Raw genomic sequence first — 27,169 nt, forward strand, 5'->3', positions numbered from 1 at the left:
GTTACTTGGTCTGCTGAAGGCCCGTGGTCAAGGCACATATGAGAAAGCAATCAATGAACAACCAAGGTGTCGCAACAAAAACTGATGATTGATACTTCTCATCTCTTTCTGTTCCTGCCTGTCCCTATCTATCCCTCTCTCTGACTCTCTGTCTCTGTAAAAAAAAAAAAAAAAAGAATAAATGAGCCTGACCAGTGATGGCAGAGCAGATAGAGCATCCATCTGGGACACCAATTGGGACACTATGGTCCTGGGTTCAAATCCCAAAGGTCCCAGGATTACCAGTTTTAGTGCAGGACATAATCCCGTGGTTGGTGGCTTGATGCCCAAGATCTCTGGCCTGAGCAAAGGGTCACTGGCAAGCCCGGAGCACCTGCGCACACACACACTTGCCGCCCCAGTCAAGGCACCTATGACAATCAGTAAACAACTCAAGTGCCGCAACTACTACTTGATGCTTCTCATCTCTCTCCCTTCCTGTTCCTCTCTCTAAAAAAAAATAATAAAAATAAGGGTGTGTAGAGCAGGGCCCAGTACTTAGCAAGTGCTAGACAGAAATAGTCTCAGTTCTGAAGCACCTGTTGTGTCCTGGAGTAGCTGGTCACTAGGTATCCTGCTCTAGCCCTCAGCTGGTCTGAATGGCAGGTACACTTATTCTCGTGTTTTCGCCCAGGGCTGGAGAGTGGGGCAGCCAGCTGGGCTGGACCTAGCTCACCCGCGCTCTGCTCCAGGGCTTCCCCCGGCAGCCGGCTCCCAGGCAGGCCCCGCCCCTGCCGTTGTGGCCCCGCCCCCAGAGTGGCCCCGCCCCAGGCGGAGCCGGCGCCGGGAGCGGTAGCTGGAAAACCGGCAGCGGGACCTCAGCGCGGGAGGTGGCCGTCGGGCAGGAGCCCCAGAGGTACCGACGGGCGCGGGGGAGCGGAGGCACCACGGTCAGGCTGAACAGGGGAGAACATGGACAGGCGTGGCCTTGGGTGGTGTGTGTGTGGGAGGAGGGGTCCTCGCCGTGTTCGCTGCCTGTACCTTTCCAACCTCCCTCCGGGCTCCAGCACCAGTCCCGAGTCGGCACGTCTAGTCCCTTGCCGGCAGCCCCCTCTCTGTCCTCTGCGTGGTGTGCGAGCGAGTGGATGCGGTGTCCCCTTACTCCTCTCGGTGACACTGGCGACTGTCCCTGCAGCTGGCTGTGTGCAGGGCTTCCTCTGTTTGGGGGCTCCCCTTCTCTCCGGGCGGCTTCCTCCCCAGTCTTTGCACAGCGCCTCCACTCCTGAGCGAGGCCTGGGAGGAAACATCTGTCGCGCCTCCTGGCAGCAGAAATGGGGTCGTGACCTCCAGATGTGCTGGGAAGCGTCCAGCGCCTCCTCCTGGGGCAGCCCGGGCCTTCCGGATCTGTGGGGGCGGGGCCACCCCCCACCCCCAGTGACACAGGCCAGGAGGAATGTCCCGGCCTCAATGGACCCTGTGTGAAGCTGCTGGGTGGGGGGCAAAGCCCAAGAACACTCCCCAAGGCAGGGCCAGAGCCCAGCACTAGGCCAGAGCAAGAGCTGCCCATGGGCTGTGCACGTATACACACAGCTTATCCCATTCAGAGCAGGAGTCTGCCTGCACAGATCCTCTCTCATGTCCCCTCTCTCCCCCAGCTCACACTACAGCCCAGGCCCAAGAGTTTGGCACATGGAGCCAGGGCCTGCATCTGCTCTACACACAACACACAACCAGCTTCACTCAGTTCACCTTCCTATCTCCCCACTGAGTTGAGAAGGAATAGGAATACTTAACCCCATTCTAGAGATGAGAGAACAGAGGCTCAGGGTAAGCATCAGAGGTTGTTCTAGGAGAAACAAGGGAGGAGGCACATTGAACTTTGGAGGCCTACCCTTGTTTGGGTCTGGAGCTTTAGTTGAGGGGTGCTTAGAGCCCCCACCCCTTCCTAGCCAAGCCCCACAGAGTGTTACTGGATGATGTACAAAGACCCACTAGCCGGTGCCTGCACCCTTAGTGGCCAACTACATCCTGGGTTCACTTGGGTAGCTCCCTTCACGTTCTCACACCACTCTTTGCACCTGCCCTTGGCCTCGAAACATTTCCGCACCTAGCAGGTCCCTGGGGCCTCAGATGTCTCAGTCTTACATCCTGTGAGATCTTGAGCCTCAGCCCAACCCCCCATCCACCCCACTCATATACACACAGGGACAGGAGTAGGCAGGTGCAGTGCTGTTTAGGCCCTGGAGATTGACAAACCCAGGTTCAAATCCTGGCTCTGACATGAAATTGCTTTAGGCAAGAGCATCCCCTTATCTGGATCTCAGTTTGACCGTCACATTGGGTTCAGACCTCCCTATCAACATCAGTGAGGCCAGACAGGCAGAGATCCCCACAGGTCCCAGTTCCAGCAAAGGGGCCCAGTCATTGTGACTCACTCCCCTACCCCCAGGCATGGCCACAGTAGCCTGTAACAGGGTGAGCCAGGGCCTCTCCTTCAGGCTAGGGTGACATAGGTCCCATGATTGAGCTAGTGTGACCCCACCACCTTCCTCAGGATGTGGGGCTGGGCAGGGGGCTGGGCCCAGAGTTAAAGCCATTTCCTGTGCCAAAGGAAGTCCTCTTGTCATTCCTGCTGCCCTGCCAGTGCCCCCCGGGCACCCTTGTGTCCTTGAGGTTTTGAGGTCATGAGGCCATGGGCGTTGAGATCTGGCCTCTGGGTGCTCACCTCCTCAGGGACCCCAGAGGAAGTGGGATGGGCAGAGAGAAAGGTCTCTGGGGACAGGACGTCCTCCCTTTGTCAAGTGGGCAGTGGCCCCATGGGTTTCCCGTCCCAGCTGAGACAAATCATCTGTCCAGTTGGGCGAGGCCTTGGTGGGGACCCTCAGGCAGGGCTCAGGCCAAAGCCAGAGTGTGTGAGTGGGAACTACAGGACACTGGCAGCCCCAGGGCTGCCCAGGCCCCAGATCCTCGGGGCCAGGGCTCTGACAGCCTAGACGCTGGCCCTACTCAGCACTAAGCTGGAGGAGGGGGCTGGAAACCTTAGCCTGAGGCAGACGAGGAAGTGGCCAGGAAAGCGGAAGCGGCTTTGATGGTCTCAGAGGGGGCCGGAAGCCCACGCGTGTGGTGGAGGACCAGGCTGGAAGCCTGGGTTCCTGTTTTCTCCCCAGGCCCATCTGAGTGACCCCCTCCTCCCGCAGGGCAGGAACGGGCCTGCTGGCTGGGAACCAAGCACCCAACCCCCGTGCCCGCCAATGCGGCCAGGCCCCCGGAACGCCAAGCCCCCTGCACGCCCATGTGGGACGGAGGCATTGGGAGCCCTCGGCGGGGCACAGCCCCTGCGCCCACTGATGACCTCTTTGCCCGAAAGCTGCGCCAGCCAGCCCGGCCTCCGCTGACACCTCACACTTTCGAGCCCAGGCCGACCCGGGGCCCGCTCCTGCGCAGCGGCAGTGATGCAGGGGAGGCCCGGCCCGCCACACCAGCTAGCCCACGTGCCCGAGCCCACAGCCACGAGGAGGCCGGCCGCTCTGCCGCAGTCCCCACCCGACTCTTCACTGATCCACTGGCATTGCTGGGGCTGCCGGCTGAGGAGCCAGAGCCTGCCTTCCCCCCAGTGCCTGAGCCCCGCTGGTTTGCCCACTATGATGTCCAGAGCCTGCTCTTTGACTGGGCTCCAAAGCCTCAGAGGGCAGGGGGCCACACAGAGGCCAGCTCTGGGACCCTGGCCTCGGCGAATGACCGGACTGCCGGCTCAGACCTGCTGCGTGAGGCACCTGGCTTTGTGAGTGAGTTCGGGGGTGAAGGTGAACTGGGCCTGGGTGGACCAGTGTCCCCACCTGTGCCCCCTGCACTGCCCAACGCAGCTGTGTCAGTGCTGGAGGAGCCACAGAGCCGAACCTCAGCCTACAGCCTGGAGCATGCAGACCTGGGCGCTGGCTACTACCGCAAGTACTTCTACAGCAAAGGTGAGGGAAGGCCACCGGGCCGGGCAACTCAAGTGCACACAGTAGGACTCATGAACTGTCCTTTCCCGGTCCAGTCCCTGCTTTCTGAAGGATTAGGCTCTGCCTCTGGGCCAAGGCCGGGCCCAGCGTTAACCACTTCCCTGGGCCCAACCCCAGCCTCCACCCACAGCCCGGCACGCCCCTCTGCCTCCTGGTCCATCCTCGTTCTCCTCTGGGTTACAGAGAGATTTTTCTATCTACATGTCTATGAGGTTAAAACTGAGGCCTGAGGACCCCCACAACCTGGAACCTAGTTCTCATCAGTGTCCAAAAGGAAAGATCCCGACATCCTGGAGAATATGGGATAGGTGGGCTGGGGCGTGGCAGGACCGAGGAGGAAGCAGGCAGGTGCTGAGGCCCTGAATCAGAGGAGGTGTGCTTTGGGCCGGGATGCAGAGGAGGTGGGGCATAGGACCTGGTGTCTAGGAGCAGTACTGGGCTTGGTAGAATGTGGGTGGCGCTTCAGAGGGATGGGACTCAGTTAGGGTCTGCATGACGAGATGGGGCCTTTGCCCGGACCTAGTAATGGACGTGGCCCAGTGAGGGTAGGACCACAGCAGTGCAGGACTGTTCATTCCCTGCCTGGGGTCCCCCCAGAACACCAGAACTTCTTTGGACTGGATGAGGCACTCGGTCCGGTAGCAGTGAGCCTGCGGCGGGAGGAGAAGGAGGGCAGCGGAGGGTCCACCCTGCACAGCTACCGTGTCATCGTGCGGACCACGCAGGTACGGGACTGGACTGCGGATTTCGTCCTCAGCCACCTTTACCTGTCCTGAGTGCCCCTGCATTCCCTCCTCAGCTCCGGACCCTCCGTGGCACCATCTCAGAAGAGGCACTGCCTCCAGGGCCCCCACGGGGTCTGTCCCCAAGGAAGCTTCTAGAGCACGTGGCACCCCGGCTGAGCCCGACCTGTCTGCGCCTGGGCTCGGCATCACCGAAGGTGCCACGTACGCTGCTCACACTGGACGAGCAAGTGGTGAGTGGCCGGTGTGCCCCCAGCCCCACTAATAGACCTGGTCCAAGCCTAGCCTGCCCAGCTCCCGGACATCTACCCTGATCCTGCTCCTGGACAGGACTGAGTCCAGGGAAGCTGACTTTTCAGAGAGAGGGTATCAGAGGTCATCTGGTGCCTTGCCTCTCAAAATAAGATAGACCAGCAGAATTCACATCATCTTGGAGCTCGTTAGAAATGCAGATGCTTGGGCTGGCTGCAGACCTATTGAATGAGAGCCTGAATTTTAAGACCTGAGGGATTGTGAGGAGCTGGGGTTTAGGAGCTGGGGTGGAAGTGGGGAGAGGGGTCGGAGGAATGAAATTAAAGTGGGAGCTATTGCTGCAGACAATTACTGTGAAGAAGGGAGGCCAGAGCTGGCGGGGCACAGGGCGTGTTTACACGGGGTCAGAGTGCTTTGAGCTGTGCAGTTAACCCCAGTTGGAAAGGAGCCAGGAGCAAAATGAGCAGAGGTGGTGTGGGGTCAAGGCCTCCAGAGGCTGGGGTGGGGGTGCCTGGGATTTGAGGGAGCAGGAGATAGACTAGTTTTGAGACGAGGAGGATGACTGTGAATATTTATTGGGATCAAGTGCAACATGGTTAGGGCCCTTTCCATGAGTCACCTCCTCTGTGGCCGCATGAGAACCAACTCCTCCCAGTCCTGTCCTGCCTGTGACCTCCTGTACCCTCCTGAGCACTGGGAGCAGGACGGACCAAACCCCTTGGCAGGTGAGGACACAGATGGCTTAGAGAAGGTAGTGCTCAGGACCAGGCAGCAGGCAGTCCAGCCTCCAGGCTGGGGTCCCATCCATTCCCCGAGGCCAGGTGGGGGGGATGCTGGGGGGGGACTGAGGCGTGTACCTTCTACCTGTGCCCTCCCTGCCCCGCCCCTAGCTGAGCTTCCAGCGCAAGGTGGGCATCCTGTACTGCCGGGCAGGCCAGGGCTCGGAAGAGGAGATGTACAACAACCAGGAGGCAGGACCTGCCTTCACGCAGTTCCTCACTCTGCTGGGAGACGTCGTGAGGCTCAAAGGCTTTGAGAGCTACCGGGCCCAGCTGGACACCAAAAGTGAGGCCCAGCGGGCTGGGGGGTGGGCTGTGGGGACCTACCCATGCTGAGGGACAGGCTACCTTGGTGAGAACCAACTGTCTTGTTACTTCTGTGTCCCATACTGCCCTAGAATTGGGACCAGGAGTGAAGAGTTCTTTGGGTAGGCTGCGGATAGGGATCAGGGCTGCAAAGGCCAAGGCAGGGGCTAGGAGGAGGGGTTGGGACTGTCCCCAAAGCCTTGGTGCCTTACTGCCTGAGCTGGGGCCAAGAGGCTCTAGGGGCACTGCCCTCTCCATCAATCACACACATACCACCGGCCCAGCCTCCTGGGGGTGCCCCTGCCTCCTGGTTGGCGGGGCCCCTGGGAAGTGTTTTCATTGAGCACCTTCTGCTTGCCTTCCACTCTCTTGCTGCTCCACACATGCTGGTGTCTGGGCCGACATCTGTCCTCTCCTAGGACATCTGTCCTGCCTCCTTCTTAGCAGGCCATTTCTTATTTCTGTCTTCATTCCATCTCAACACCCCCAGCCTGAGCTAGGCTGGAGGCTGGAGCCTGTGGGGGGAAAGGAAGGGGAACAGCCAAGGCTGAAGACCTCCGACCTGGACATTGGCTGGTGGCATGAAGGGGCTGTCCCTCTGCTGGTTGGGGGCACAGAGGCTGCAGGTGGCAGGCAGGTAGGTTCAAGCAACCCAGATTGTTTTCTCTCCCTCTGTGTCCCAACTCCCTGGCCATAGCGGATTCAACGGGCACGCACTCACTCTACACCATGTACCAGGACCATGAGATCATGTTCCACGTGTCCACAATGCTGCCTTACACCCCCAATAACCAGCAGCAGGTGTGAGAGGGCTGGGCTGGGGTGGTCAGGAGTTTCTGGGGAACATGGCGGGATGCTGTGGGGGTGGCAACATTTGAGCCTTGGCCTAAGCTCTGTTGACCTCCAACAACCCTCCCAGCTGATAACCCTCCTCGAAGATAAATACCCAGGGGCAGGTGGTGGAGCCACTGGTGGCAGGCTCTGTCCTACCTGAATGAGGAGGGACGTTGGGGAGCAGACAGGTCCCACTCATACCCCTTACCGTCTAACCCCCAGCTCCTGCGGAAGCGCCACATCGGCAACAACATTGTGACCATCGTGTTCCAGGAGCCAGGCAGCATGCCCTTCTGCCCCACCACCATCCGTTCGCACTTTCAGCACGTGTTCCTGGTGGTGCGCGCGCATGCGCCCTGCACTCCGCATACCTCCTACAGGTGGGCGCCCAGTTCTGCCCCCGCCAAGGTTTCCTGGCTCCTTCCTGTTGCCCCTGATAACCGTCTCTCTCCCCATAGGGTGGCTGTGAGCCGCACCCAGGACACCCCGGCCTTTGGACCGGTTCTGCCCCCTGGCGGAGGCCCTTTCGCGGCCAACGCCGACTTCCGGGCCTTCCTGCTGGCCAAGGCGCTCAATGGCGAGCAGGCGGCGGGCCATGCACGCCAGTTCCACACCATGGCCACACGCACGCGCCAGCAGTACCTGCAGGACCTGGCCACCAACGAGGTGACCACCACGTCGCTGGACTCAGCTTCGCGCTTCGGCTTGCCCTCCCTAGGCGGCAGGCGACGGGCGTCCCCTCGAGGCGCAGGCGCCGAGCTGCAGGCAGCTGGTGCGCTGGTGTGGGCAGTGCGCGCGGCGCCCGGGGCCCGGGGTGCAGCTGGGGCCCCGGCGGGCGGCCCCCATGAGGCCGAGGTGTCCTGCCTGCTGGGCATCTCTGCCGAGGCTCTGGTGCTGGTGTCGCCGCGCGATGCCCGTGTAGTCTTTAACTGTGCCTGTCGCGACGTGCTGGCCTGGACCTTCTCGGAGCAGCAGCTCGACCTGTACCATGGCCGCGGGGAGGCGATCACCCTGCGGTTCGACGGGCCCCCTGGGCAAGCTGTAGGCGAGGTCGTGGCGCGCCTACAGGTGAGACCTAGGGGCGAGGGCGCTCGCTGCCGGGGGCGGAGCCTGCCTTGGGACCCTTCTCTCCCCGCCCCCTCCTGTGAAAGGAGGGTCAAAGAGGGCAGACCAAGCCCGGAGCGTGGCAGAGCGGAAGCTGGGGGTCCTCCGGCAGGTGACCCTCGTCTTGGAGCCTCTGGCCCTGATCTGCCGGGAGGGTTGCTAAGACTCTCCTGGGAGCAGGGAGGTGGGGGGACGATAAGGTCCCCTGGGAGCAGGGGGTTGGGGGGGGGGGACGATCACCTCCCTAGGTCCAACCCACTTACTCCACGCTCCGCCCCAGCTGGTGAGCCGCGGCTGTGAGACCCGCGAGCTGGCGCTGCCTCGTGAGGGGCAAGGCCGCCGGGGCTTCGAAGTGGACAACGAGGGCTTCGTCACGCACGTGGAGCGCTTCACGTTCGCGGAGACGGCGGGGCTGCGGCCTGGGGCGCGCCTGCTGCGCGTGTGCGGCCAAACGCTGCCCAACCTTAGCCCCGAGGCGGTGGCCCAGCTGCTGCGCTCGGCGCCCAAGGTCTGCGTCACCGTCCTCCCCCCAGACGAGAGTGGTCGGCCCCGCAGGTCAGGGCGCTGGGGTGCCTGCAGGGAGGTGGGAGGACAGGGCAGCTGGCCACCGCGTGGCACCTCCTGTGTCGCTCTGTTAGCATTCTTGGGAATGCCAGGTGAAGGCTTTTACTCCTTGAGAGAACCCTAGTCTTTTAATCTCTCCGAACTGTACTGTCCTCATGGGTACAATGAAGCCAATCAGTAAATGAGTGTGGCTGAGTTCTACTAAAACTTTATTTACAGACACTGATTTTCATCTTATATGCTTTTCATTAAATGTTATTTTGATTTTTTTCAGTTGTCTAAAAATGTGAAAACTATTCTTAGTAAAAAAAAACCAAACAGGCACATCTAAAAAAGAAAAGGCAGGGGCTGGATTTGGTCCCCAAGCAGTAGTTTTTGGATCTCTATGCTCAGTGATTGACCTGTGTTATTATTTAAGTCCTCACAGCAAGGTAGGAGATGTGTACTGTTACCCCCATTTCACAGATGGAGAAACGGACACTCGGAGTGATTTGCCCAGGATACAGGGACAGCCCTGCGATTTGAACCTAGGTTTTGAAAAACATCCAGTAGCCATGCAAACGGTTTTCACTAATAGGGAATTTGGAGAGCCCCGGGCCTGAGAGTGCGCCTCAGACAGCTGGGAATGGGGCCCGGGATGCAGGGTGCCGGGGTGCGATGTCCCCTCTGAGGCTACCCTTCCTGTCCCCAGGAGCTTCTCAGAGCTGTACAGGCTGTCTCTGCAGGAGCCCAGCCGGCGGGGGGCCCCCGAGCCAGTGCAGGATGAGGCCCCTGAAGCTGCCCTGATGCCCTCCACAAAGCAGCTGCTGCATATGTGCCTGAATGACGGCAGCAGTCCTCCGGGGCCCCAAGACCTGGCTGAGGAGAGGACAGAGTTCCTGCACAGCCAGAACTCGCCATCACCCTGCAGGTGTGCCCTCCAGGCCACCCCTTTCAGCCAGCCCACCAAGGCTGGGCGGGGAGGCCTCTGAAAGCAAGGACTGTGGGGAACAGCTTCTAGTGCTGAGCTGTCCCTGCTCTCCCCAGCTCCCTATCAGATGAGGCCCCAGTCCTGCCCAACACCACCCCTGACCTCCTCCTGGCCACCAAAGCCAAGACACCAGCACCTAGTGCTGTCAGGGAGATACCGCCCACCCAAGTGAGTAGAAACAAGGCTCTGGAGCCCTCCAAGCAGGGGTGGGCATAGTGGTGATGGTGGGCATCGCTGCATCCATACCCATTTCTGTCCCTCAGGACAGACCAGCCAGCCCCAGCTGTGGTGAGGACAGGGGTGACCCGGTCCCGGAGCTGAGGGCCTCCTTCCTGCCACGAACCTTGTCTCTTCGAAACTCCATCAGCAAAAGTGAGTCTGGACGGAGGGGGAGCATAGGAGGCAGGCAGGGGTAGGCTGGGCCGGTTTCTCTGCTGAGCCCGCCTCCTGTGTCCAGTCATGTCAGAGGCGGGCAGTGAGACTTTGGAAGATGAGTGGCAGTCCATCTCAGAGATCGCCTCCACTTGCAACACCATCCTGGAGTCGCTGTCCCGGGAGGGTGAGAACACTGAGAACACTGCAGGGGGGCGGGCTCTTGTTTCCTGTACCAGCCTGCTCAGATGGTCCCTCTTCCCCACCAGGACAGCCCATCCCAGAGAGTGGAGATGCCAAAGGAACCCCCAAGTCTGATGCCGAGTAAGGCTCCCGCCCCGACCTAGCCCCTCCAACCATGCCTATGGGACCGCTGCCTCTGCCCACCCACTGAAGTTAGGCCTTGTCCCACGGGCCTGCTTTCCTGTACCCATGTGTCTGAGGAGACTGGGGTTGGGCCCTCCCATCAGCTGGGTCTGGGAGCCAGCTGTGGTGCTGTCCCCTGCCCCTGTCCCGCTGACTCCTGCCCCCACCCCGTGTCCTCAGGCCAGAATCCGGGAGCCTGTCAGAGAAGGTCTCGCACCTGGAGTCCATGCTCAGGAAGCTGCAGGAGGACCTGCAGAAGGTAACAGAGTGGCCTTGGATCTGTTGGGGCATCACAGGGCTGTCCCAGGAACAGGCGGCCATTCTGACTCCTGCTTCCTTCCCAACTGCCCAGGAGAAGGCAGACAGAGCCGCCCTGGAGGAAGAGGTTCGGAGCCTGCGGAATAACAACCGGCTGCTGCAGGCAGAATCGGAGAGCGCGGCCGCCCGCCTGCTCCTGGCCTCCAAGCAGCTGGGCTCGCCCACCTCCGACTCGGCCTGAGCCATCAGGCCCAGCCTTAGCCTGGCTGTGGACTTGCTCGGAACTGCCCCCGGTCCCCCTGGTCCCCCCAGGCCCCAGGCCCCCTCAGGAACTCTGCCTGCACAGAGGCACGTCTTAGCACTGCCCCTACTCCCCAGCCCATTTTTTGGTGGCAAAGTTGCCCTGACCCCATTCCTGTTTGTAAATATTCTGTGAAGGAAAGGGGATTTCAGGAGTAAAGAAGCCACTGCTATTTGTGTCTGTGCTTGATGTTCATGACATGACAGGGGAAGGGCTTTTACCCCCCCCCGGGGCCTCAGCCAAGCTCCCAGGAGCAGTCAGAAAGGCAGGCCCTGGGACGTTGGCTCGCGTTGGTCTGGCACTCACCGAGGGGTTCTCTGATGCTAGGCCACCCTTTGTCTCCTCTCCCACAGACATTTATTTGGTCTGTTGGGAAGCATGTGACCACACCCCATGCCTGTTCTGCTCTGTTATCCAAGCTGGGCCCAGCCCTGCCTCTGCGCTAGAACCAGACCTGAGGGGCTGAGATGAGGGTCAGAGAGGGGATCTGTAGAACAGGGAAGGGAAGTAGCTCAGGAGTCAAGGAGAGCTTGACCACACCCCCTTATGAAGGCCTTCTCACCTTGCAAAGACCTATCCCCCAGTACAGGCCCCACCTCTCTGCACTGAGCCCCCAAGTTTGGCATTCCCTCTACTACAGGGCCGTATTCTGCAGGCCGTATTCCGGAAGTGGTGGTGTCTGTGCCTCAGTTGCCTGGGTGATGTTTCCATGTCCTGGTGGAAATCAGCCCTTGACCTGCTTATCTCCTCACCAGCCTATGACCCCTCATTTTTCACCAAGCTGGGTCCATTCCTATGAGTGCCATCAGCAGGTCCAAACTTGGATTTCCTCTAACCTCTTTCTTTCCTGGATCTGAGACCCTGACTCACCTGTCAATATCACCTGCCTAGTCCAGCCTCTGCCATATGTTGGCTGAGGTCCACCCTGCTGAAACTCAGACACTGGGTCCATATATAAATTTAGGTTTAGGCAGAAGATGAGCTAGGCTTTGAGAAACAACATCAGGGGATCAGGCATCATGGACAAGGTCATGTGAGGGCTGTTGAAAATTGAGTAAGAGTTCAGTTGAGTAGGCCCTGGCCAGGTAGCACAGTTGGTTAGAGCATTATCCCAACATGCAGAGGTTGTGGGTTTGATCCCTGGTCAAGGCACATAGAAGAATCAACCAAAGGCCTGACCTGTGGTGGTGCAGTGGATAAAGTGTCGACCTGGAATGCAGAGGTCGCTGCTTCAAAATCCTGGGCTTGCCTGGTCAAGGCACATATGGGAGTTGATGCTTTCTGCTTCTCCTTTCTCCTCTCTCTCTAAAAAGAAATAAAAAAAAAAAAAAAAAGTAAATAAAAAAGAATCAACTGAAGATAGCATGAATAAGTGGAACAACAAACTGATATTTTTCTCTGTCTCCCTCCCTTCCTCTATCTCTAAAATCAATAAAATAAAAATATTTTTAATTTTAGTTATTTAGATTTTTCTTGAAATCCTTTTTTTTTTTTTAAGATTTAAAAAACATTTTTCCAGTGGGGCAAGGGGAATTAGAAGTAGTTGCTTCACTGTAGCTGTTCCTTGGTTGTTTGTTGTATGTGCCTTGGCCGGACAAGCCCAGGATTTTGAAGCAGTGACCTCAGTATTCCAGGTCTATGCTTTATCCACTGTACCACCACAGGTCAGGCTTATGTTTTCGATTTTATTTATTGATTTTTAGAGCGAGAGAGTTAGGGAGAAGCAGGAAGCATCAATTCATAGTAGTTGCTTCCAATATGTGCCTTGACCAGGCAAGCCCAGGGTTTTGAACCAGCGACAGCACTCCAGGTTGACACTTAATCCACTGTGCCATCTCTGGGTGTGTGTCTGCAGAGACCTGGGATCTGGTCGTGTCATTAAGACGTTCAAGGGGAGGACAATAAGGTGAGATTTGGGTGTCAGGGCCCTTTGGCAGCGGAGAAAGCAGACCTCGGGAGGCGGCTGTAGCGGCAGCCCCGATGGCAGGTAGTGGGGGCTTAAAATCGACGGTAGGAGAGGAGATGGGGAGAAGTGGGCAGACTTGCCAGGGCCCGGTGAGGGAGAGAACTTGGGAGGAAAACACAGCTTCTATGGTGGTAGCTAAGTTTCTGGCTGGAACCTCCGGAGGAGGCCATGGCCATGGCTGAGATGGGGAGGGCAGCCCAGGATGGCTCTGGTCGTTTGGAACAGGGCTCATTTGGGAGGTCTGAGGGACATCAGTGTGAAACGTCCAGTGGGCTGGCACACAGGAAAGAGAGGTCTAGGACGGAGACAAGGATTTGGGACTGGTGAGCCATGAGCAGGATGAGGTCATTCAGGGAATGTGGGAAGGACCGTTAGAAGGCTTCCGGGGGTCACAGGAGGACACTGGGTTTCAAACCGGCGACCTCAGCAGTCCAGGTCAATGCTTTATCCACTGCTTCACCACAGGTCAGGCCCCATGGGAGGACAATGGAAATGCTAAGACGAGCGAAACGCGGCGCGGCTGGAGCACCCCCTGCGCCTCAAGAGGGCCGCGCTGCAGGCAGCTCCCCCACCCGCCTTCTCAGGTTAAGAGCCTTCTGGGCAGACCCGGCCCCTCCTCCAGCTCGCCCTAGCGCTCCCAGAGCCGGGGTTCTACCAAGCTCCGCTTCCCCAGACGCTGCCCGGCAGGTTCGCCCAGGACTAGGTCCTAACCCGGCCACTCCGATTGGGTTCCGCCCCTCGCGCGGAAGTGCTGCTGGTACTGGCTCCTGAGTCGCCCACAGCGTTTCAGGCCCCGCCCTGGCCCGCCCCCTAGCCGAGAGGCGGCAGCAAGCTCCGTGCCACAGACATTTTCCGGCTCTACAACATTTTGCCGTCCGCTGGCATGCACCCCTGCAGGCACTGTCCATCGAAGTCAGCACCAAGGGCCTACTGGGTTCCCATGGGATTCGCTAGCGTTGCAGCAAGTCCCAATGCTAACCCGCTTGCCCCTGCCTTCACTCCCCTGCAACAGTGCAAAGCCCGGAACGTGGACGTCACCCGCCTTAGGGCCGGGGTTTTCCCGAAACGCATTACCTGTTTACCAGAACCTGATTATCGAAATAGCTAACCAGGGCCTTGCGCAGACCGTTTTACTACGCATGCGTCAGACCAAGCCGGAAGTGCCCTGGTCTAACCTCTTGGGTCGTGATCTGACTTTGACCTCTTGGGGCTTGGGATTTAAAATTTCTTGGGTCCTTGGTTGTAGCAGAAGAGGATATCCAACCACAGACCTTTACCTGTCACTTCCCCAACAGACGCCCTCTCTTCCTTGACCACGCAAAAGACTTCTTAGCCCAGTGTTCATCTTTTACAGCCTGGCGCTATTGAACCTTTCCAACATCACTGTCTTACCCTACTCACCACAAATACTGGCTAGCTTCTCTTCAAGATCCACCTTCCTTTTCCTCTTTATTTTTTACCAGAGACAGAGAGAGTCAGAGAGAGGGATAGACAGGGACAGGAACGGAGAGATGAGAAGCATCAATCATTAGTTTTTTTTGGTTTGTTTTTTTTACAGAGATAGAGCGAGAGTCAGAGAGAGGGATAGACAGGGACAGACAGGAACGGAGAGGTGAGAAGCATCAATCATTAGTTTCTCGTTGCGCATTGCGACACCTTAGTTGTTCATTGATTGCTTTCTCATATGTGCCTTGACCGCGGGCCTTCAGCAGACCAAAGTAACTCCTTGTTCAAGCCAGCGACCTTGGGCTAAAGCTGGTGAACTTTTGCTCAAACAAGATGAGCCCAGGCTCAAGCTGGCAACCTCGGGGTCTCGAACCTGGGTCTTCCGCATCCCAGTCTGACGCTCTATCCACTGTGTCATCACCTGGTCAGGTTCAATCATTAGTTTTTCATTGCGCATTGTGACACCAGTTGTTCATTGATTGCTTTCTCATATGTGCCTTGACCGCGGGCCTTCAGCAGACCGAGTAACCCCTTGCTTGGCCAGCGACCTTGGGTCCAAGCTGGTGAGCTTTTGCTCAAACCAGATGAGCCCACGCTCAAGCTGGCGACCTCGGGGTCTTGAAACTGGGTCCTTGGCATCCCAGTCCAACGCTCTATCCACTGCACCACTGCCTGGTCAGGCTGTTTATTTATTTATTTATTTATTTTTAATTTATTGGGTTTTTTTGGTTTATTTTTAGAGAGAGAAGGGGAGTAGCAGAAAGCATCAAATCTCATATGTGCCTTAACCAGGCAAGGCCAGAGTTTCAAACCAGGGACCTCAGCGTTAAAGGTCCACTGCACCACCACAGGTCAGGCCTTTTTTATTTATTTTTATTTTTTAGGTTTTACTTACTCATTTTGAGAAAAAAGAAAGAGAAAGGGAGAAGCAGGAAGCATCAACTCCAATATATGCCTTGACCAGGCAAGCCCAGTGTTTCAAACTAGTGACCTCAGTGTTCCAGGTCGACGTTTTATGCACTGCGCCACCACAGGTCAGGCCTTTAAAAAAATTTTTATTTACTCATTTTTTTTTTCTCAAGCCAGATAAGCCCGCGCTCAAGCTGACGACCTCGGGGTCTTGAACCTGGGTCCTTCCGCATCCCAGTCCAACACTCTACCCACTGCGCCACCGCCTGGTCAGGCTCTTTATTTACTAATTTTAACGAGATGGAGACAGGAACATCAATCTGTTCGAACTAGCAACCTCTGCGCTTCCAGACAATGCTCAAAACCAACTGGGCTAATCTGCCAGGGCTCCACCTTCCTTTGTTAATCTGTGAGCTGATGCTCCCAACAGCCAATGGGCCTGACTGGGCTTTTACTACGCTGGGAACCCCACCTTCCTGAGCTACCTACTTTCATCCACTGAATAGCAACTAGTTTTCAAGGGCACCCTCAGCCTACAAGCTCCCAGATGACTGTAAATATTCATCCAACTCTGTATCACCAATGCCCAGCCTGATATGACCAGCAAGGAGTGTGATGAAATAAGGGCAAATCTCTGATTGGCTTGGCAACAAATTTATTAGCTCAGAGTAGAAAAAGCAAGAGTCTAATCACTTTGATTCTTCAGTGAAAATGAGCCTCTTATCTGGAGAGCTGCCAGCCTGCCCCCTGCCCAACTTTCCCTTCTATTAAGGCACTTGAAAGAAGGGGGAACAGAGAAGTCTCAGACCCAACCTTGCTAGATCCTGGAGGGTTAGTGCTGTCCCACCAGTCTCTTCAGCCACAGCTGAGCAAGGAAAAAGCTGACAGAGACCTCAGCAGGGTGGGAAGTCCAGCCCTTCAATGCTGCTGTTAGGTACAAGGACAATGCCAGCATCACAGGAGAGCTGGTAATGGGCATTATTTTGGTTCAAATGTAAATGAGTCCATGATTTGAGGAAGACACTTGATAATAAGGCTTTGTGGCCTCCAAGGCCAGAGCTCCCCCCTGTCCCTCTCTCGAGGAGCAATAGAAGCTGGAGGGTGGGGATGAGCCCCCCAGAATTCCCTATACAGAAGGGAGGTGAACATCAGGTTAGGGGAAGGAGACGTTTGAGTCCTCCCAGCTCCATTTCCAGAGAAGTTAATGCTCTGCTTAAGCACCTCCAAAATGAGAGATAGATACTGCCAATAAAAGAATAAAATGCAACCCCCCTCACCATGAAGCCATCACCCAAAGAAGTTGGGGGCAGTTGGAGCACACCCCCCCAGAATCCGTAAGTGCTTGTTTTGGGAGGGCTTCAATCTCCTGGAACCCAGTGCTGAGCAAGGCAGGTGTCATCCCCTTAGGAGCTGATCTGACTCAGAAGGGCTGAGAAGTCCATGTCTGCAATGGAGGAGAAGTCTTCATCCCCTGAGAGGAGACCGTTGGGGAGCCCAGAGGTCCCCAGGGGAGTGGGAGCTGGGTCAGGGGGCCTCTGGGACCCTGTCACCAGGCGTGTTATAGCCTCAGGGTACTCCATCAGCATGGGCTCTGCAGTGTGGGGGGCCATAGATACCCCCTGGTTCAGCAGCTGCTGAAACTCCGAGTTGTCGACAGATGCCAGGTCTGTGAACACGGCTGGGTCAGTGTTATTGCCCAGCAGGGCCCCCAGGTCTTCATCAGCATCAAACTGTAGCTGCAGCAGGGCCTCTGTCAGTGTCCCTTCCCCTGCCTGGGGGGGTTTGGGGGCAGGCGGGGCCACAGCCTGAGCAAGGCCTGAGGCCAGGACTGGGACCGGGGCCGGGGCCTGAACCAGAGCTGGTGCCATGGATGGGGCAGGGGCGGGGGCCGGGGCCAAGGCCGAGGGCTGGCCTGGGATCTGCCCAGGAGAAAATACCATGGGAGAAAACTCCTCAAAGTTGATGGTGCTGAGGGATGGCGTAAAGGGATAGGGCTGGGGAGCTGGAAAAGAGAGAAACGGGGAATCAGAGAAATCTGAGGCCCACCTGGCCTCTGACGCCCAGCCCACCAACAGTGCACAGGATCAATCCCTCCCTATGGAGTCACTGCCAGCACCTTTACCCAATCGGACTTAGACTACGGGGTCCAGTTCTGACCTCACTTTCTTGGAGCCCTCCCTGTCTACTCCAGGGAAGAAAGCCTCCCTGGCCTTTTAAAGGCATACTTTCAGAGATCCGCTGGTAAACCGTCATCTTGCAGCTGAAAACCCAAGTCCTAAGAGGACACGGGCCCAAGGAGTACACTGTGAGTCTAGACTGAAGCAGAGTACTTTGTCATTCTTTTTTTTTTTGCATTTTTCTGAAGCTGGAAACAGGGAGAGACAGTCAGACAGACTCCCGCATGCGCCCGACCGGGATCCACCCGGCACGCCCACCAGGGGCGAAGCTCTGCCCACCAGGGGGCGATGCTCTGCCCATCCTGGGCGTCGCCATGTTGCGACCAGAGCCACTCTAGCGCCTGAGGCAGAGGCCACAGAGCCATCCCCAGCGGGGCCATCTTTGCTCCAATGGAGCCTTGGCTGCAGGAGGGAAAGAGAGAGACAGAGAGGAAGGCACGGCGGAGGGGTGGAGAAGCAAATGGGTGCTTCTCCTGTGTGCCCTGGCCGGGAATCGAACCCGGGTCCTCCGCACGCTAGGCCGACGCTCTACCGCTGAGCCAACCGGCCAGGGCTGTCATTCTTTTTTAAAGCAGACACCAGCACATATATTTTGCTACTTTAGAAGTGATTTTTTTGTTTTCCTAATTCAACTGAGAGCTGAGGGCAGAGATTGTGTGCTTTTTAACTCCGTACCCCAGGCACTGAGGAGAGTTTTAACTGGCAGTGGTTCTCAGATTTCGGTGTGCAGTAACGTCCCAGGAGGTAGCTGGTTCCTAGCCACACCATCAGGGCTTCTGATTCCAAAGCTCTGTGATGGGGCCCAGGAATCTAAATCTTTACTGCTCTCCAGACGGCTCTGGCATGATAATTAGGCCTCATGCCCTGAGAAACATGAGCTCAACACACTCACCTGCTGGTAAGACTGTTTCCCTTCCAGAGAGTGTGTAAATCACAGGCCGAACAGACTGGAGCCTGTGCTTCCAGCAGGACAACAGGAGACCCTTACCTGGCTTGGGGACAGGAGCTGAGCTGCGGGAAGGCACAGCAATGCGGCGGGACACAGGCCGGGGGTCAGTGGGTCCTGGGGGGCAAGGCTGAGTCAGTTCTCAGAGCCCGGGGTCTCCCTCCCCTGCCTCCTGCCTTCTCTCCGATTCTCCCCACCACCCATCTCACCACTGAAAGGACTCTTCTTCATGATGCTCTTGAAGGTCTCATACGTCCTTTTCCGTTTCTCCTCGATTCGATGACGATCATCTGGAAAAGCAGTAGGGAGAAGTAAGCCTTTCTCCTTTCAGCTGGACCCCTAAGCTCTCAAAGGGTCCCCAGGGGGAAGGTGATCAGCCAAGGTTTCCTAAGGCCCTTTCTCTGGCCCTTCCCATTCAATGAGAAAGGTGCGTGTGACTCAACAGCCCGAAGAATCCCTTCTAAGAGGGCCTCTGTTGTCCGAATTGCTTGTCTGAGGGCCACGTGAGTGCAACTGAGTAAAGGGCCCGTGCTCTGGCGAACTAGGAGCCCTCACGGGGCCCTAGTCTCCATTTATCCTCTTCCTCACACTGCTCATGTTCTCGCTCATCTCCAGCATTGAGGCAGGCCTGGCAGGGAGCTCTTTGCACTCTGGGGCAGTTGAGGCTCAGCAGGCTTGCTTCAGGCCTCCACAGAGGCTCCTACTCAGCTCTGACGCTTTCCTAGTTCAGTCTAGAGCCATCAGAACTGTCTTTCTAGCGACTGCAGCACTTGGGGAACTCTTAAGTATTCAACACCATCAGTCCAAAGCCAGCCTCGTTCTCTCCTTGTGTGGTGGCACAGTGGATAAAGCATAGACCTCTTGAAACACTGAGGTTGTGGGTTCAAATCCCTGGGCTTGCCCAGTCAAGGCACATACAGGAAGCAACTAGTACAAGTAGATGCTTCCCGCTTCTCCCCTCTCATTTTCACTCTCTCTCTCTCTCTCTCTCTCCAAAAATCAATAAATAAAATTTAAAAATAACACAAACCAACCTGGTTCTTTCTCCTCTCATGTTCCCTCATCACCTGTCTGCTCTGTCAACAAAGCCAAAAGCCTTGTAATCATCCTCCACTTCTTCCTCTCGCTCTCACTGTTCCCTGCCTCGGCACACTGACCAAGCACCTGCTGTGTGCCAGACTTCATCCTAGCCACTGGGGATACAGCCCTGAGTAAGGCGATAAGGCTCTTGCTCCCAAGTTGACATCCTAGTGACAAAGGGGCAGGGACACAACCATATACAAGTGATAACAGCACTAAAGAGACACATGGGGTGATGGTAACAGTACCAGAAGTAATGTCAGGGCCTGATCAGGCGGTGGCGCAGTGGATAGAGCGTCGGACTGGGATGCGGAAGACCAAGGTTCAAGACCCCCAAGGTCGTGAGCTTAAGCGTGGGCTCATCTGGTTTGAGCAAAAGCTCACCAGCTTGGACCCAAGGTCGCTGGTTCGAGAAAGGGGTTACTTGGTCTGCTGAAGGCCCGCGGTCAAGGCACATACGAGAAAGCTATCAATGAATGACTAAGGTGTTGCAACGCGCAATAAAAAACTAATGATTGATGCTTCTCATCTCTCCATTCCTGTCTGTCTGTCCCTGTCTATCCCTCTCTCTCTGGAAAAAAAAAAAGAAGTAACGTCAGGGAGTCTAGCTCAGAGGTGGCCAGGAAAGCACTAGTGTGAGCCCATCACATGAATGTCTGGACGCCAAGTATTTCAAGCAGAGGCAACAACTAGAACGCAGGTCCTGAGGAGGCGAGACTGAGCTTGGTGTGTGAGACACAGAAAGGGCCGCCGGGGTTGCAGGGTCACCGAGGAAGACAGCAGCAAGTAGCTTTGTCTCTCTCTGCCGTGCCCTCTGTGAGGGCCACGCTGAGCCTCCTCTCCCAGGGTGGCCCCTGGTCCTCCAGTCTCTCCCTCGAGGGTCCTCCTCACTGTCACCACAGTGTGCTTCCAGATCTGCTCATGTCACTTCTCTGCTCATAAACCTTCGATGGCTGTCCACTGGCTTTAGGATGAATGCCTTGAGCCTAATGTTCAAGGCTTTCCTGCCTGGGCCTGCTCACTGCCCAGGGTCACCTCCCACCACAAAGCTGCCCCCACACTGTGTGCATGCTCCAACATCCCTGCCCTTCCAGGGCTGGTCCACCTGTCTGGAGAATGGGCTTTTTTTTTTTTAAGTGTGGGGAGGATGCCTGACAAGGGGTGGTGCAATGGATAGAATGTTGGACTGGGACGCTGAGGACCCAGGTTCGAAACCTCAAGGTTGCCAGCTTGAGCATGGGATCATCTGGCTTGGTGCAGGCTTACCAGCTTGAGGGTGGGGTCATAGACACATCCCCATGATTGCTGGCTTGAGCCCAAAGGTTGCTGGCTAGAAACCCAAGGTCACTGGCTTGAGCAAGGGGCACGTATAAGAAAGCAATCAGCTATAACTATGAGTTGACGCTTCTCATCTCTCTCTTCCTGGCTGTCTTGTCAGTCTGTCTGTCTGTCTGTCTCTCTCTCACACACACACACAATAGTGATCCCCCGACCAGTATCCACCTAGCAACCCCGTCTGGGGCTGATACTTGAATCAACTGAGCTATCCTCAGCACCCGGGGCTGAAGCTTGAACCAATCCAGCCATTGGCTACAGGAGGGGAAGAGAGAGAGAAGGGGAAGAGGGAAGGAAAGAGAAGCAGATGGTCACTTCTCATGTGAGCCCTGACTGGGGATAGAACCTGAGATGTCTGCTCACCTGGCTTACACTCTACCCATTGGGCCAACCAACCAGGGCCAGAATGGGCTTCTTTGAATACAGTGGTCTCCAGCTCCCAGAGCACACACCTCCCTCCATTTCCCATGTTACTGTGACTTAAGGATCTGTTTTGCATGTGTCCCTCATATGACAACTTCTGAGGCAGGGAATGTCTTCTTCCCTTTTACATTCCCAGTACCTGGCTCAGGCCCTGGTACCAAGAGAGCACTCAGTAATCATTTGTGAAATGAACTAATGGCTATTTTGGGGGTTGCTTTCCAAATTTATTAGCCTGCTCCTAAGGTAGAGAACGCTCTCAGGCTGGATGGTAGGCTCTGGACAGAGGGTCATCCTGGCTGTTCCTACTGTGGTCAGATGCCCAGAAGCCTTGACCAAACCATGGCTATGTGGCAGTGACAAGAGACACACAATGTGGCAATAGGCTGAAGCCAGAAAGCGTGGGTTCAAATGCTGACTCTGACTCACTATCTATGTTATCTCAGGCAAGTTAGATGCCATTTCCTACCTCAAGAGGTTCACGAGTATAAAATCAGGTAATGCGCTGATGTGCTTGAAATACAGGCAAACATGTAATAAGAGCTCAATAAATCTTGGGTATCATTAGCCTGACCAGGCGGTGGTGCATTGGATAGAGTGTCAGACTGGGATGCGGAGGACCCAGGTTCAAGACCCCGAGGTCGCCAGCTTAAGCGCGGGCTTATCTGGTTTGAGCAAAAGCTCACCAGATTGGACCCAAGTTGCTGGCTTGAGCAAGGGGTTACTCAGTCTGCTGAAGGCCCGCGGTCAAGGCACATATGAGAAAGCAATCAATGAACAACTAAAGTGCCACAACAAGAAACTGATAATTGATGCTTCTCATCTCTTTCCGTTCCTGTCTGTCCCTCTCTCTGACTCTCTCTGTCTCTGTAAAAAAAAAAAAAAAAAAATCTTGGGTATCATTATTAAACGAGGCAAGATTGAGAATCTGATTACTGTATGATTCCCACCCAGCTTCAGCTTTTTGTTGTTGTTGTTGTATTTTTCTGAAGCTGGAAGTGGGGAGGCAGTCAGACTCCCGCATGCGCCCGACCGGGATCCACCCGGCATGCCCACCAGGGGGCGATGCTCTGCCCATCTGGGGTGTTGCTCTGTAGCAACCAGGGCCATTCTAGCACCTGAAGCAGAGGCCATGGAGCCATCCTCAGCGCCCAGGCAAACCTTGCTCCAATAGAGCCTTGGCTGCGGGAGGGGAAGAGAGAGACAGAGAGGAAGGAGAGGGGGAGGGGTGGAGAAGCAGATGGGCGCTTCTCCTGTGTGCCCTGGCCGGGAATCGAACCCAGGACTCCTGCACGCCAGGCCGATGCTCTACCACTGAGCCAACCGTCCAGGGCTAGCTTCAGCTTTTGACCCTGAACTACAGCCCCAGACATCCAGCCTTGGCCTCGCTCTCCTTGGTCACAGTTACCCTGCCCGGCCATGTACCTGTGTCTGGCAAGTATTGGAATTCCATGGGCTCACTGAGCTCCCGATCTGAAGGCCGCCGCAGCTGCATAGAGACACGCACGGGGGTCTGCAGGCTGGGGTCTGCATAGGGAGGCGTCCGGAACACAATGGCCACTTGTCGGTGTACATCAGCTTGTGAAAAGGAGCCTCGGGCCTCCCAGCCTGGCCCCGTGAAATACACTTCAATGTCCTCTGCAGGAGACGGAGCAGCAGTGTGGGTTGGGGTGCTTAACTCACCCACAGCCTGCCGCCCGCCCCATTGCTAATACTTGTCTCCTGCGATACATCTCAGTGCTGCCCAGGTATTGGGGGGCGATGAAAGCCAGTTCCGTGCCATTTGCCATCTCTTCCAGCCCCACCCCCTACCTCCCGCTCCAGTCCCGCCCGCTTCCTGGTAGGTACCTTTCTGCACCTTGTCACACAGCAGGAAGATCTCGTCACCCCCGAGGCAGCTCCCGGAGTTGCGGTTCACCCTGCAGATCTTGAGCTCTGCTGTGTTGGGGGCGCCTGAGGGGGTGGGAATAAGAAAGAAAGCCCTGAACCCCTGGAGACCTCCACGACTGCCTATAGGAGAAGCAACATCCAGGTCTGGCCCAGAGTCAAGATTATCCAGAGCTTGCCGACTGCACCTTCACAGTCAATGTTCAAGCATTCCCACTGGTCCCTCAACCTGACCAATTCAGCAACGATTTATCTACTGGTCCCTACTACGTGCCCAGCACTGTTCTAGGCAGGAAGAATGTGACAACCCACAAAACCTAACTAGTTCTGCCCTCACGGAGCTTATAGTACAGTGAGAACCAGTCTGCTCATACTTCCTTCCTCCACCTGATCCAAGCAGTCTTCAAGGCCCATTTATTACACCTACCTTGGCAAAGAACCCTTCTGGCCTGACCCCGTTCATTCTGGTTTCCTGTCCTTAGGGCCTACAGCCCTTTTATTTTCATTTATTTTGTTGGTTATTAATTAAAGATGGCAGCTAATCAATGTCGGCGCAATTCATCTGTGAACTTCCTATGACCTTTCATCACTGAATCACTACTTTATTTTTTTATTTATTTTTTGTGAGAGAGAGGGACATACAAGGACAGACAGGAAGGGAGAGAGATGAGATGCATCAAGTCTTAGTTGCGGCACCTTAATTGTTCATTGATTGCTTTCTCATACGTGCCTTGACCAGGGCAGGGTGGGGGAGGCTCCAGCCGAGCCAGTGAATAACCTCTTGCTCAAACCAGTGACTTTGGGCTCAAGCCAGCAACCTTGGGCTTCAAGCCAGAGACCTTTGGGCTCAAGCCAGAGACCATGGGGCCATGTCTATAATCCACGCTCAAGCTGATGACTTCAAGGTTTTGAACTTGGGTCCTCAGCATTCTAGGCTAAAGCTCTATCCACTGCGCCACCGCCTGGTCAGGTGAATTATTACTTTCTAATATTCTTGTTCCTGAGAATTCATTTCCTGGAGTCATTAACACAGTTCAGGCACACCATCCCCTCATCACATATTGGAAATGCCTATCTCCCATCTACTCCCCACCAGCCTGGAAGCAACACAACGACATCTCAGGTCTTCTCTGCCTTGTCGCCCAGGCCAGCAGAGCTGGACACAGAAGAGATGACAAATATACCAGATGAGTGAACGAAGCCCAAGAGCCTCTAATAGGCCATAGCCACCCAACTCCCTTCTCCTTACAGGCCCGTGCCTCTCCCTCTCCTGCATGTCCTGGCCACTCACGGTTGTCAAAGATGGGATGAGAGAGGACAGGCGCCAGGCAGAGGGGTCTGCCTGACGGGTCCCGCACTGTCACCTGGAAGCAGAGTCGCACGGCATTCAGGTCGTAGTCTCCACGCTGCTCTTCTATGGGAACTGCCAGAAAACAGATGGTCAGGCAAGCCAGGGCAAGGCGTGGGGGCAGAGAGCTCTGGGCTGGAAGGGCTGGTAGAGGGTGTGCGAAACAGTAGGAGTCCTAGGGGAGGGAGAGAAAATTCTAGACCCATCACTGACCTGTGTGACCCTGGATGTCATGTCCCCTCTCTGGGTCTCAGTTTTCCCACTGGTAAAATGGGAGTGTACTGAGTGGCCAGCAAGAGTCCATCTGTACTGTGAGTCTTGGCCGGTGAGGGAGAGATGCAGGGAAGGGAGCCTCGGAAGGGTGGCAGTGGGTGGGCCTTTGCCCCTCAGCCCTCACCTTGGAAGGGGTTGTTGTTGGTCTGGATGCGCTGGCTGATGGCCTGCTCCAGGTCCCGCTTTTTCACACACTGGATCCCCAGGTTCTGGAAGCTGAGTCCCCCAAGGCATCAGTCACACTGTCTCCAGCAGAGCCTGTGCCCTCCTGCTTTGCCCAGTCTGCCTCCTCTACCCTCTCACCAGAACACCACCCCTCTTAAGTGGCTTCCCACTGAGCTACAAAGAAACCCATTCCTTGCTCTGGCCAACAAGACCCTCTGCCCTGTGATCTGGCCCTGGCCACAGGCCTTGCTGGCTCGATATGCTCAGTCACAAGGCCTTCTTTCCTCTTCTCCAAACATGCTACACTCATTCCCACTTCAAGGCCTTTGCCCCTGTTCATTCTGCTTGGGATGTTCTCTCCGCACTTTTCTCAGCATTCATCATACCTGGAAGGCGCCTGCTCAGACCTCCCAGCTGAAAGGAATGAGCCCAGCTACCTCGACTCCCCCACTCTAGGCTATTCTTCCAACTTACTACTGCTGTATTTTCATCAGTAAATGACTCCTCTCAAACAGTTATGTTGCTTATTTATTTACATATTTATTTACAACCTGTTTCTGTCAACTGGTATGTAAGCTCCGGGGGAGACTGTTGATTCTGTGATTTTCTTTCTCATTACAAAAAGTGTGACACTAAGGGACTCACTGTTCCAGCCACAGGGGTGAAAGGCTCAGAGGTAGTTAGGGACCCATCCCTACCCCACAGAGCCACCTCTGCTTGAAAGAGGAGACACATAAACAGATAATTTCAAGACAAAGAAGATGTGCTTGCAGAGACAGGAACAGAGCAAGCACTGAGGAATTCTTCCCTGTGTCCTGAAAGAAGTAACACTGTAACAGCGCCACAGCGGCTCCTCCCCTTGCCCTCCCACCCCACCGGAAGCCCTGCTGGCCTGAGGGAGCTTACCTGTGGATGCAACGGTCCGGGCACAGTTCAGCCTCATAGTAGCCGTCCCGGCAGTCTTTCCCTACCAGCTCGTGGGGGTGAGGCCGGTGCGGAGGGTCCTTGGTGACCAGAGAAATGCGAACTGTCCCCGGCCCAGTGTAGCCATTGATCTGTCCAAAGTAAGAAAGCACCCTGGAAACAACTCAGGAATTCCGGACCCAACTCCCAGACACAGATTTCCAAGGGGCCTGGAGGCAAACCTGCTGGGGACCTACAGTTCTTCCCCACTGACTCCATGCCCCACGGCTGGTGCTGACCTTAATGGTAGGGTGGGTCTTTGTGGTATCCGTGCTCCTCTCGCCTGGGATACTGCCTGCCGAGCGGCCCTCACACTTGTAGCGGAAGCGCATGCCACGCTGCTTGGGCTGCTCAATGATCTCCACATAGGGGCCAGAGGCCTGGGCGGGCTCTGGGGGAGACAGCGGCCAGCCAGCGTCAGGCGGCTGTCCGCCCTGGCCCTGGCCCTGCGGAGCTCCTCCTGAAGTCCACTTACCGGATGGGAAGATGAGGGGGAACAGGTCTGAAAGAGGGAGAAAAGGGTCAACACAAGCCCCCTTCCCTCTCGTCTTCACCAGGGAAGGCCTCCCGGGGAAACTGAGTCAGGGCCTGCTCCCTGGAACCTGTGGTAAAACTAAAGGGTAGGAGTAAAGGAGCCAAAAACACCTGTTTCCTGAGAGAACACTAGGTATAGCGTTCTCCCTTTACTGGGGGAAACAGTCCGGGCTTCTCTACTTTCATATGGAAAACTAAGGGGCCGCACTCCCCACCCGGGATCCTGAGAGGAAACTGAGTCAGACACATTCTCCCCTCACAAGGAAACTAAGATCTGCCCTATGGGCTCCGGGGGGAAACTGAGTCAAAGCTCACCTCGCCCCGCCCCCCCAAACCTGAGTCAAGGCCCCATCCACCTGTGGGGAAAGTGAGTCAGACCCCACAACGCCTGCCCCGCCCCGCCCCGCGCCACCATTCGGCCGACCGCTCCCTACACTGCGCCCATCGGCGCTGGGACGGGCGGAAGGCGGCGCCGGGGCTCCCACCGCGGTGTCCGCGGCCTCGGCGCGGCCACCCCCGGGGGCTGAGGGTGTCCTCACCGTCCATGGCCGGGGTCCCGGGGTCCCTGGGTCCCGGGGGCGGGGCCGGGGTCGCAGCTGGGGCCGCGGCGCGCGCTACAGCCGAGCCATTCGCCAGAGGCGGAAATGCGCCGCGCGCGCCCGCCGCCGCGTCACTGCCGGGAATCGGTCGCGCCTGCGCGCTGCGCCGCCACCGCCCTCTCGCGCGGGGTCGGTAATCAGTGCGCGCGGCCTCGAGCACCCGTAGGCCGCGTGCACGCCGGGGCCTGGAGCCCGGAGCGAATGCGCGTCGCGCCGGGGATCCAGAGGCTTCTCCTCCAGAGGCAGCTGGCGGAGCTGCTAGGCTCAGTTCGTTCCTAGGTCTGACCCC

General features: G+C 56.5%; 2 protein-coding genes across 3 annotated transcripts; one reads left to right on the forward strand and one right to left on the reverse strand.

The window, feature by feature from the left end:
* Positions 1 to 810: 810 nt before the first annotated feature.
* Positions 811 to 12,167, forward strand: SIPA1 (signal-induced proliferation-associated 1). Of its 2 annotated transcripts, none has more exons than XM_066252051.1 (16): positions 811 to 895; positions 3,177 to 3,944; positions 4,581 to 4,708; positions 4,783 to 4,959; positions 5,869 to 6,043; positions 6,761 to 6,864; positions 7,120 to 7,277; positions 7,356 to 7,965; positions 8,282 to 8,556; positions 9,257 to 9,475; positions 9,592 to 9,703; positions 9,799 to 9,907; positions 9,993 to 10,094; positions 10,177 to 10,231; positions 10,454 to 10,532; positions 10,626 to 12,167. In XM_066252051.1, the coding sequence occupies exons 2-16, from the start codon at positions 3,272 to 3,274 to the stop codon at positions 10,770 to 10,772; spliced, it is 3,123 nt and encodes a 1,040-aa protein (XP_066108148.1). In that variant the 5' UTR covers positions 811 to 895; positions 3,177 to 3,271; the 3' UTR covers positions 10,773 to 12,167. The 2 variants fall into 2 exon arrangements, with proteins under 2 accessions (XP_066108148.1, XP_066108149.1); XM_066252052.1 differs by having other exon boundaries at positions 825 to 895; positions 3,147 to 3,944.
* Positions 12,168 to 15,791: 3,624 nt separating this feature from the next.
* On the reverse strand, positions 15,792 to 27,125 carry RELA (RELA proto-oncogene, NF-kB subunit). Its single transcript, XM_066252053.1, has 11 exons — positions 26,821 to 27,125; positions 26,223 to 26,249; positions 25,987 to 26,138; positions 25,691 to 25,839; positions 24,744 to 24,835; positions 24,290 to 24,421; positions 22,960 to 23,064; positions 22,537 to 22,749; positions 18,486 to 18,566; positions 18,319 to 18,393; positions 15,792 to 17,155 (listed from the first exon to the last, which is right to left on the reverse strand). The coding sequence occupies exons 1-11, from the start codon at positions 26,825 to 26,827 to the stop codon at positions 16,557 to 16,559; spliced, it is 1,632 nt and encodes a 543-aa protein (XP_066108150.1). The 5' UTR covers positions 26,828 to 27,125; the 3' UTR covers positions 15,792 to 16,556.
* Between the last annotated feature and the right edge of the window lie 44 nt (positions 27,126 to 27,169).

The sequence above is a fragment of the Saccopteryx bilineata genome, chromosome 1 (genome assembly GCF_036850765.1).
Source record: "Saccopteryx bilineata isolate mSacBil1 chromosome 1, mSacBil1_pri_phased_curated, whole genome shotgun sequence".
Classification (NCBI taxonomy): Eukaryota; Metazoa; Chordata; class Mammalia; order Chiroptera; family Emballonuridae; genus Saccopteryx; species Saccopteryx bilineata.

Excerpts from the sequence above, each read along its gene's own strand:
- SIPA1 (XM_066252051.1), top strand. The coding sequence starts at position 3,272 with ATGTGGGACGGAGGCATTGGGAGCCCTCGGCGGGGCACAGCCCCTGCG. Across the intron at positions 6,044-6,760 it reads GGCCCAGCTGGACACCAAAA|CGGATTCAACGGGCACGCAC; the intron begins GTGAGGCCCAGC and ends CCCTGGCCATAG. Across the intron at positions 9,476-9,591 it reads AACTCGCCATCACCCTGCAG|CTCCCTATCAGATGAGGCCC; the intron begins GTGTGCCCTCCA and ends TGCTCTCCCCAG.
- RELA (XM_066252053.1), bottom strand. Across the intron at positions 18,567-22,536 it reads CCAATACTTGCCAGACACAG|ATGATCGTCATCGAATCGAG; the intron begins GTACATGGCCGG and ends CTGCTTTTCCAG. Across the intron at positions 17,156-18,318 it reads AGCTCCTGTCCCCAAGCCAG|CTCCCCAGCCCTATCCCTTT; the intron begins GTAAGGGTCTCC and ends TCTCTTTTCCAG.